This window comes from Anomaloglossus baeobatrachus, chromosome 2 (assembly GCF_048569485.1).
Source record: "Anomaloglossus baeobatrachus isolate aAnoBae1 chromosome 2, aAnoBae1.hap1, whole genome shotgun sequence".
Classification (NCBI taxonomy): domain Eukaryota; kingdom Metazoa; phylum Chordata; class Amphibia; order Anura; family Aromobatidae; genus Anomaloglossus; species Anomaloglossus baeobatrachus.
The window spans coordinates 705,927,857-705,939,115 of record NC_134354.1 but is presented as its reverse complement, the minus strand read 5'-3'; the positions used below and the strand labels follow the sequence as shown (position 1 = coordinate 705,939,115).

Genomic DNA, 11,259 nt, shown 5'->3' with positions numbered 1-11,259 from the left:
GTGACTTTCGGTGGTTGCCATGGTAGCACAGGGTCATGTGATGACGCCTGTGGCTAACATGAGTCACTTCCTCTCAATGCCGGAATACAGCCGGCATTGAAAGTGAAGCAGCAAATCTGCAGTTCTCAGCTCTGTAGCTGAGATCTGCAGATTGTGCAAAGCGATCGGATTGCTGATCGCTATAGCCCCCTAGGGGGACTAGTAAAATAAAAAAAAAGTAAAAAAAAAAAGTTTTAAAAAATTAAAAAAAAATAAAAAAACCTAAAAGTTCAAATCACCCCCCTTTCACCCCATTGAAAATTAAAGGGTTAAAAAAATAAAAAATACACACATTTGGTATCGCCACGTTCAGAAATGCCCGATCTATCAAAATATAAAATCAATGAATCTGATCAGTAAACGGCGTAGCGGCAAAAAAAATTCCAAACGCCAAAATTACGTTTTTTGGTCGCCGCAAATTTTGCGCAAAATGCAATAACAGGCGATCAAAACGTAGCATCTGCGCAAAAATGGTACCGTTAAGAACGTCAGGTCAAGACGCAAAAAATAAGCCATCACTGAGCCTCAGATCCTGAAAAATGAGAACGCTACGGGTTTTGGAAAATGGCGCAAAACGTGCGCCACGTTTTTCGGACAAGCTTGTGAATTTTTTTTAACCCCTTAGATACAAGTAAACCTATACATGTTTGGTGTCTACAAACTCGCACCGACCTGAGGCATCATACCCACACATCAGTTTTACCATATAGTGAACACGGTGAATAAAATATCCCAAAAACTATTGTACAATCCCAGTTTTTTTGCAATTTTTCCGCACTTGGAATTTTTTTGCCATTTTCCAGTACACTATATGGTAAAACTTATGGTTTCATTTAAAAGTACAACTCGTCCCGCAAAAAACAAGCCCTCATATGGAAAGATTGATGGAAAAATAAAAAAGTTACGCCTCTCGGAAGAAGGGGAGCAAAAAACAAAAACGCAAAAACGGAAAGTGCCCGGGGGCTGAAGGGGTTAAAGTGTTTGCTATCATAAATTCGAGATTTGTTTTTTGTTAACTCAAAGGTCCCCGTTACTGGAAAGATCCAACAGGGAACTACAGAAGTCAGCGCGAATCAATCCCTTGAAGAAAATGGTAAGGATGACATTATCTGTTCTGTAACAAGAAGCTTTATGGTCAGGTCAGCACTAAAAGATCATCCTAATGTATGTTAGACGTAAATAGGATGGCTAGCAACTCTAATAGTCCGGGCACGTCCTCCTGGACAGTTACAATGTTAGGTGGTGGGATAGAGAGCAAGTGCAATGTATGGAGCAGCAATGGCGGCAAGAGTTGGTAAGTATTATTCCACTTTTCAGCCATTCTACTTTGTTTAAGGTTTTCAAAATCTCTGCTGTAGGTCATGGACTCCGGGGATAAATCTGTACTGGATACGGATGCTCCACTCATTAGTGTGTCCTGCACATGACCAGGGTAGATATTCTTATGCACTGCCCATAAACAGAAAATTTACATTGAAAAAAATAAATCTGCTTTACTCCCTTCCCCTGTGGGTGTAGCGCTGACTCAGCGCCGCCACTCATGGAGTTTGGCTGCAGCCAATCAGTGAGCTGAGTAGCTTGAGCCATCCACTCCAGCCAGCAGAGGTGTTGAGTAGGGATGATCGAATACCTCAAATATTCAGCTTCGCGAATATTTTCCTAATAGGTCGCCGCTATTCGATGCGCAATGTAAGTCTATGGGAAGCCTGAATAGTTCTTGTTCAAGTTTCCCATAGACTTACATTGTGCATCGAATATTCACGAATAGCGGCGACCTATTCAGAAAGTATTCGTGCAGCCGAATGTTTAAGGTATTTGATCATCCATAGTGTTGCGCTCAGTTGTTGGCTGTAACATTGTCAGCACTGCAGACAATCGCTGACATCAGGAGCGGGGGCAGAGACTTGGGACAGGATACTGGTTTAGTGAGTTTGTAGGGATATTTCATTATTACACAACCCCCCCCCCCCCCCTTCAACAAACTGTAACTGGGGGATGTTTAGTCTGTGCTCCAAGAACGCAGCTGTGGCAGATCCCCTTGACGAGAGTAGCCCCTCGTTCCATGAATGGTCTTGGCAGATAGGCCTGCATCGATCAGATATTTTGTGATATAATAAACTTGCGGCTTTGATGCATTAATGCAGACATATTGGAGAACATTTCTTATAAGTATTGTTTCTTTTTAAGGCAGAACCACTAAATAAAGAGAACATTCATCCGGCTATTAATAAAACTGTGACCTTAACCCACACCTACCTGAAACCGAAGAAAATGAAAGATGGGAAGGTAAACCTGGAACCTGCAAAAGAAGAACAAAAACCACCCCCTAAACCTGTTCTTGGTGCTTATAGGGGTAAAATCGTCCAGTCAAAAATTAATTCCTTTAGGAAAATCTCTGAAACCAATAATGTGACTGCACAAAATAAACTCATGCCCAAGAGTCAAGTAAATAAGCCCCAAACTTCAGCATCTGTCCCTGCGAAGACCATGGTAAGACCTGCCAATGACGTGAAACCAAAGCGGCCCGTGATCCCACCAGCCTCATCTCAGATAAGGCCATTGGCTACTGTGGGCAAGTCTGAGCCGTTGAGTGTACGGAAAACCACACAAGTTCTGACCCAACGGCGGACAATTCAACAGAAGGTGCAACCAGAACAACCTCCTGTGAAAAATGAAGCCAAAAAGAGTAATCCAGTTAAGCCAAGTAAAACAACTTCTGCACTTGTGAAAACCCTACCAGAGCCTCAGAAGAGCATGCCCGCTCCTCCGGTGCCGACAGCTGGAAAATTCCCAAGACCCAGAGAGACAGCCGCAGAGCGGAAGTAAGTGACACGTGGGTGACTGTCTCTCATGACCGCATGATGGACAGGCTGTATATGATTAAGTTTTTCACGCTCTCCTTTTATTAAAGGGAACATGTCACCAGATTTGTCGATTATAAGCTGCAGTCACCACCACTGGGCTCTTATATCCAGCATTCTAACATACTGTATATAAGAGCCCAGGCTGCTGTGTACAACGTAAAAATCACTTTATAATACTTTCCTAAGGGGCAGTGCAGACTGGTCGGATGGGTTGTCTCCGGTACCAGCGCCATCTTTCTGCCATCTTTGTCCTCCTTCTGAAGCCTGGGTGCATGATGCGTCCTACGTCATCCACACAAGCAAACACCGGGGTCTTGCGCAGGCGCACTTTGATCAGACTTGAGCAGGGCAGATCAAAGTGTTGTAGTGCGCCTGTGCGGGACCTCACTGCCAGCTCGTGTGCATGACTAGCATATATACAGAGTTGTTTTTTTTTTTTTTTTTTTTTTTTTTTTTTTTTCCTTGCTATGTTCCCTAGCATTGATGTTACTAGTGATGAGTGACTGGCTCGACCTTAAGTATCGAGTAATGGAAATCAATGGGAAACTCAAGCATTTTTCCAAATCTTCTGGGAAAAAAAATGCTTGTTTCCCATTGACTTCCATTATGCTCAGTACTCGAGCCCGTCCGGGCATCCATCTGTATGGAGTCCCGACATGCAGGGCCGGCTCCAGGTTTTTGTGGGCCCTGGGCGAAAGAGTCTCAATGGGCCCCATCCACACACAGACATGCACAGATACATACACATACAGGCATACGTACACATACTTATTTAAAGAGAAATTCACAAAAACACATAAATAGACATAAATCTAGACACAGTCATATACACTGCCAGATAGATACACATCATACACACACACACACACACACACATTATTTTTATATATTTATCCTGTATATATATTTCTAATATTGGGAAGCCGGCAACAGCCTCATTCACCTCCCGGCTTGTCTAACAGACATGGCCGCACATAGGGCACACTAACACTGCAGTATATACATCACAAGAGAGGCTGGGGACAAACACATTACTGGGGGGAATACATATTACTGAGGAAAGGGGTATACAGCTCTAGAGGAGGGCAGTGACTGAGGTGGGGGGGGCAGCTGTGAGGTGGGGGGTTGACATGCAGCTCTGGGTGTATACAGCTCTGGGGTGGGGGGGGGGGGACATACAGCACCTGGGGGGGGGGGGACATACAACTCTGGGGGTATAGTAGTATGCAGCCCCCATATTGTGTTATGAAGCCCCGATTGTCCTCCATATAGTATTATGTAGCCCCCGTATGCACTATGCAGCCCCCATATAGCACAATGCAGACCCAGATAGCATTAGGCACCTTCATGTAGTATACAGCACACATATAGCACAATGCAGACCCAGATAGCAATAGGCACCCTCATGTAGTACACAGCCCCTAAATACCACAGTGCAGAGCCAGATAGCATTAGGCACCCTCATGTAGTACACAGCACCTATATAGTACAGTGCAGACCCAGACAGCACAATGCAGAGCCAGATAGCATTAGGCACCCTCATGTAGCATACAGCTTGTATATAGCATAGCCTGTATATAGCACAGTGCAGAGCCAGATAGCAGTAGGCACCATCATGTAGCATACAGCTTGTATATAGCATAGCCTGTATATAGCACAGTGCAGAGCCAGATAGCAGTAGGCACCCTCATGTAGAATACAGTGATTAATACTCAGTGGCGTAACTAGAGTTTGATGGGCCCTGGTGCAAAATTTGGACCGGGGCCCCCTCCACCTACACCGACACTTAGGGTGCGGGATAATGACACTGACACTCGGGGTACAGGATAATGATGCTGACACTTGGCTATTACCCTCAGCACCCAGGTTTCCCATGATCTGAAATCCCTCTATCAGTACCCAGCTTTCTCATGTTCTGATATCCATCTTTCCCTCAGCACCCAGCTTTCCCATAACAGAGTAAAGCTGGGTGCTGAGAGATGTATAGCAGAGCATGGGAAAGCTGGGTGCTGAGAGATGTATAGCAGACCATGGGAAAGCTGGGTGCTGAGGGAAAGAGCCTTTTTCCCTCAGCACAAAACATTCCCATCCCCTGCTTGTATCTTTGTCCTCCTTATATATAGATCTCCAAATACTATAATGGCCCCCACATTGCCTTCCGTATAATATAAAGGGTCCCACATAACCCGTCATATATTATAATGCACCCCCATAGTTCTCCATGTATTATAATTCACCCCATAGTACTCCATATATTATACTGCACCACAGTCCTCCATGTTTTATAACGCACACCCATGTGTGTCCATGTGTAAGGTAGCCTCCATATTTCTCCATTTATTATAATGTAGCCCCCATAGTGCTATATGTATTATAATGTAGCGCCATAAATCATCATATTGTATTATGCAGCCCCATACTCCTCCATGTATAATGCACCCCTAGTCCATGTATAAGGTGTCCTTCATGTTTATTATGCAGTCCCATAGACCTCCATGTATCATGCAGCCAGGCCCCTCCAGGCCTCCATGTGTCATGCAGCCAGCAAAATAAAAAACAAGTACCTCTCTTCTCCTTCCAACCCCTGCGACTGCGGTAGTTACGCGCCTGCCCCCATATGTCACACACCCTGCACCCCCATATCACACACACTACACCCCCATATCTCACACACCCTGCTTCCCATACAGCCTGCACCCCCATATCACACACACTACACCCCCATATCTCTCACACCCTGCTTCCCATACAGCCTGCACCCCCCCATATCACACACACACACACACACACACACTGCTCCCCATACAGCCTGCACCCCCCCATATCCCACACACACACACTGCTTCCCATACAGCCTGCACCCCCCAGATCTCACACACTACACCCCCATATGTCACACCCTGCTTCCCATACAGCCTGCACCCCCCATATCACACACAATACACCCCCATATCTCACACACCCTGCTCACATATCTCACCCTGCCTGTACCCCAACTTACCCCTCTCAAACACTCTGCACCCCTTCACATCCTTCTGTCAGTCTGCAGCCCTCATATGCCCCTCACCCTGCAGCCCCCCTCACCCTCATGTTCCCTCTTTTCTTTTTACCAGTCATCATGTGTCCAAATCTCCTTCAGGATTCAGTTCTCTTGCTTTCTGCCCGGTATCCTGTGTCTCCTCCCACACAGTCACATGGGCGTGACATCATCGCAGGTCCTGCAGGATGGAGATTCCGTCTGCTGTGCAGGTCAGGAGCACTCCTGCAGCTCAGACATGGCTGGTGGCCTCTCCAGGTCAGGGACCCCTCTACTGACACTGGGCTCCCCTGACTCACAGGTCGGCCACTACACAGCAGCACTACACATAGACGCAGAGCGGCTGCCGGGCCCCTATGTGTACTAGTGCCGCTGTGTAGTGGCCGGCCTGGGAGTCAGGGGAGCCCAGTGTCAGTAGAGGGGCGGCTCACTTCTCCTCGTTCCCCCGCTGATCCGGTCTCCTCGGCGCATCGTCCATTGCTGTCGCTCGCTCTGACCTCTCTGCAGGCGCGCAGTGATGACGTCACCGCGCTCGCTGCAGAGCTGTCAGAAGAACGCCGACAGTCACAGCGGGGAGAATGATAAGAGAGAGAGCGCGCCGCTCCCTCTCTCATCATTGCTCTCAATTGTATCGGCACCTGCGATGCCGATGCAATTGAAAGCGCGATCCTCGGCGGGGGGCGGTGACAGCGCGGCCACCGGGCCCCCCTGAGTAGCGGTGCGCCACTCCTGCCCCCGCGAGTGGGCCCCCCCGGCAGCTCAGGGCCCCGGCATTTGACCGGGTTTGCCGGGTGCTGGCGCCGGCCCTGCCGACATGGTAGTGCTTGCTCATCACTAATTGTTCAATGACCACTAGTCTTCACTGCTGTGTTTGTCTTGTATATACTTTGTATATTGTGTATTTCGTCAATTGCTTTTGTCAGGATTTGCTGCTCATGTCCAGATTACAGCAGACTTTTTATTGTGGTGCTTTGCTTAGGGCATGTCTGGCAGAATGGAGACAGTCTAAAGGAATAGTGGTAAAAAGGCCCCCAATGGCCGTAGTCTTGCCTTCCACATGCAGCATGGCCAAAGAGAAGCCAGAGGTTAAAACTGAGCCGGAAGAACCAAAAGAAGAAACTCGCCAGCTCTACTGGGCCACCATGGCCGAAGAGGACGAGCAGGAGCTGTTCACGCTGAAGCTTCACCAGATCTTTGCAGGTTGTCAGAAGCTGATAGAGGAGGTAACTGCTGTCCTGTGTATTTCAGATTTTTGAGAATATATTGAATAAAATACATCACTGCGCCTCCATTCAACCTTCCTCCAGAAAAATCCCATTTAAATCAAGAACGCAAATATGAAAACTCCAGTACAACAAACGACCAACTTGTCTTTATAGAATGTACATTTCTAAATGTTCATTTTGTGTTAATTCATAAAAATAGGGTTGTCCAAGGGAAGAAGTTCTCTCGCTACTTGAGAAGCAAGTCCAAAATCTTCCAGAAGCCAAGAAACTTCCCAGATATTGGGAATGTCTCGCGTCTCTTGAGAAACGGGATGGTCAGCTTCATAAAGTGATTGCGGTGTGTGAGCAGGCGGTGTCTGCAGGCGCACAGGTAAGTGACGCACGGGGATCTCCATGCTCTGTTCAAATCTGCATTGTAGTTTTAAATAAAACTGAAATCCTCACCATTTTGTACTCAATAGCGCAGAGTACCTCTTATGGTACGTGCCCACGATCGGGACCCGCTGCGACTCTGCAGCAAACAATTGACATGCTGCAGCTTGGAAAATTACACTGTAGGTCAGTGTTTCATGCGGAAAAAACAAGCAGTGGTCACTGGATCTCTAGCAATCCCACCCACTATGCTTGTACTGTAGATCATTAAACCTATAGACATATGGAGCCACACATCACGAAGGTTAAGAAAATCAGTATAACTTTTAATAAACATTAATTTAGACAATAGATACAGAGCAATATAAGTGCATAGTGCAGGACTCAAACAGTAGCTAAAGTGCCAGTGTAAGACCTGTTAACATTTACATATATAGGTTAGAAGACTGTGGACTTTTCCTTGTTATGCTGCCACCTGCTGTCAAAACAAAGAACAGCGGGCACAAACCCCCTGCTGCTTGATTTACTTGGTACAGTCCTGAACAGGATGTGAAGAGGAGCTAGTTTTGTTTGGTAGCTGTTTATGCAGAGGTGTGTGTGTGTTCGGACGTGCTGAAGAAGGCAAGGCCGCATTCTGCCCTGCTGAACAAGGTCCAAGTACCTGAGTGTTGCGTGACATCTCCCCAAGACACAGATCCAAGAAAGGCTGGATTTGGAGCGAGGTGCCAGACAGCACGGGCAAATTACAGATGCGGGACAAAGACTGAACTTTAGAGGTGTCTGCCGGCGGAATACGGGCCCCAACGGTGACGAGGTACCCCACGCTGAAACCTGCAGTTAAGTGTGCACACTACTTTTAGTTAGGGACAGATAGGAAATGACTCTGCACTGTTATACAAGTAAGGTAACAAGGACCCTGCGGTTTTTTTTTGCTTAATAAGTATTTTTGTGTTTTGCTTTTGGGAGTACAATCTGAGGCTTCCCACCCTTGACAAGCTATTCAAAGTGGTTGTATGTATATTGCATTATATCTACTGCTGTGCACCTTCCCGCTTTTCTCTCCCTCCTTTCCTGCACTATTCCTCCACCTGTGTTGTGCAATGTTATTAAATTTGCATTGATTAACCCCCGTGGTTCCGTGCAGGCCTTGCGTATTCTGTTACCTGCAGGTTATTACATTTGGCGTAGTCGGCAGGATACGCAGGCTGGTACGGAACAATGGACGGACATGGGGGTGTCGCTGATGGAGGTGTTCTAATACAACCTGATGGGGGAATACCAGCAAGGCAACTGTCCCTGGGGGCTATGCTGACCCATATACCAAAATTTACTGGCAACAATGTACCTCTCCATGACTGGGCACAGAGAGTAAGGGGCATGTTGAGAGTAGCAGGAGTGACTGCAGAAAATCAAGGGGAGATACTGTTGATTGCCCTTGAAGGCCATGCTCAAGAGACCATTTTATTGCGCCCTGAGAGTGAACGAAAGACATTAGAGCAGGTGGTGAAGATTCTTGAGGCTAAAGTGGATCAGTTACAAAAGACGGTTACTGCTCTAAAAGAGTTGCTGAAGAATATGCAAGCCCCGGCGTCAGAAGTAAGAACGACAGCACCGCGGCCAAATACCCGCACGTATACCTATCAAGAAGAGAGGGGACAGATCGAGCAGAGACTATCGAGACCCGCTGGAGAGTACCAGTGTTGGAACTGTGGAAATCAGAACCATTTATTCCGACACTGTCCGGAGAGGAAGACGTCTCAAGAAAGACCGCCGTTAAACTAGTGCCTCCCTCCATGGATGGGCACATGGCGGGGAGACCAACTGAGCTTAGAGAAAACCAACGCCCTGAAGATATAGCAGCCAGCACGCCGACGATCATGGCCGAATTTGAAGGGAAAGAAGTAAGATGCCTGATGGATACTGGGTCCCAAGTGACCACCATGCCAGAACAGTTCTTCTACCAACATTTTGGACAAACTGTATCCATTGACAAAGGGGCACGTATCAAACTGAGGGCTGCAAACAATCTTCCCATTCCGGTTGTAGGGGTCGTGTGGATGAACATACGTGCCTGTGGCCAGAACTTAGGCAAAAAAGGGATTGTGTTAACGGAAGGCCGGTACGACAGAGGTGCCTGCTATCGTGGGTATGAACGTCCTGAAAGAATTAGACCAGTTGCTCTTCAACAAAGGGGGCTGTGATTACTGGAAGACGACAGTTGCTAACAGGCCCGCCCAAAAGGTCTTCCAACACCTTATCCGTGCCCGAGGACTGTGGAGGAATGGTGAAAGCCGCTACCCGGTGGGGAGGGTTCGAGTCCCAAGACAGACAACAATTACTCTACCTCCAAATCGTGAGACAGTCCTCACCTTGCCAGTTGGAGCCCACCGTACACTCGAGGGGATGGAGGTGTTGGTGGAGCCTTACCGTGGTGAAGAGAACGGAGATGAACCGTTGGTGGCTCGCACTTTAGCAACAGTAAGAAATGGAAGAGTCCCTTTCCGTTGCGTGAACACCGGTGAACAGGCCTACACCTTGACCTCGGGAGTTGTTCTGGCCCATGTCTACCTGGCGCCTGAAGAGGTGGCGACCGCAGAATCGATTGAATTGCAGCCCATGGCAGGGGAAGCCTGGACTTGGGCTCTTTCTATGGAAAGAAAAGAGAAACCCACTGATCAGTGGAACAGTCGCGTCATCTTAGGGCAGATGGGAGTGGACCTGAGCCCCTTCGCTTCGGAGCAAGCCCAAGCCATAGAAGACTTTATTTGGGAGAATCAAGCCACGTTCTCCCGTCACGCAGAAGATTTTGGCTGTACTGACAAGATTCAGCACGAAATACTCACTGGAGATGCCCCACCGATCAGGGAAAGGTACAGACAAATACCCCCAAAGTACTACCAAGAGGTAAAAGAGCTCTTGGCGCAGATGCTGAAGAGCGGGGTGGTAAGAGAAAGTCAGAGTCCATGGGCTGCCCCAATCGTGCTGGTCAAGAAAAAGGATGGGTCTACCCGCTTCTGTGACTACCACAAGCTTAATGGATGCACGGTTCGTGATTCCTACCCTCTGCCCCGGATAGAGGAGTCCCTGTCGGCGCTGGGAAAGGCACGTTACTTCTCCTCCCTCGATCTGGCCAGCGGATATTGGCAGGTCCCTGTGGCAGAGAAAGACAAGGCCAAGACCGCATTTATTGTACCCATGGGACTCTTCGAGTTCAATCGCATGCCGTTTGGACTAAATAATGCCCCAGGAACTTTTCAGCGCCTCATGGAAAGTTGCCTTGGAGACATGAACTTCCAGGCCACGTTGATTTACCTGGATAACATAGTGTATTCTGCAACCTTCGAAAAACATCTAGAAAACCTGGGCCAAGTGTTTCAGCGGTTACGGGCCCATGGGCTTAAACTGAAACCAAAAAAATGGCGGATCTTTCAGGAAGAGATTGAATATCTCGGACACAAGGTGTCGGAAGCCGGCGTACAGCCCTCCGATGGGAAAGTGAGAGCAGTGCTACAATGGCCCACACCCAGCACAGTGCGGGAGGTTCGAGCTTTCCTGGGGCTAGCCGGATATTACCGTCGCTTTATCAAAGATTTCGCGAAGGAGGCAGAACCTTTGCACGAATTGCTCCGTGGGACTGCGAAAGGACCAAAAGCACAGAAAATTTGCTGGGGACCAAGACAAGCAGAAGCCTTACACCGATTGAAAGAGGCCTTGGTTAGCG

The 11,259-nt window shown here is 47.8% G+C and overlaps 1 protein-coding gene across 1 annotated transcript in view; it reads left to right on the top strand.

Annotated features, from left to right (window-relative positions):
• The window catches only part of CKAP2 (cytoskeleton associated protein 2), a 41,237-nt gene that overhangs the window by 7,686 nt on the left and 22,292 nt on the right, over positions 1-11,259 (top strand). Inside the window, exons 2-5 of the mRNA XM_075333936.1 lie at positions 1,018-1,132; positions 2,227-2,861; positions 6,920-7,163; positions 7,366-7,536. Of these exons, the coding sequence (XP_075190051.1) occupies positions 1,018-1,132; positions 2,227-2,861; positions 6,920-7,163; positions 7,366-7,536 (1,165 nt within the window). The remainder of the gene's footprint in view (positions 1-1,017; positions 1,133-2,226; positions 2,862-6,919; positions 7,164-7,365; positions 7,537-11,259) is intronic.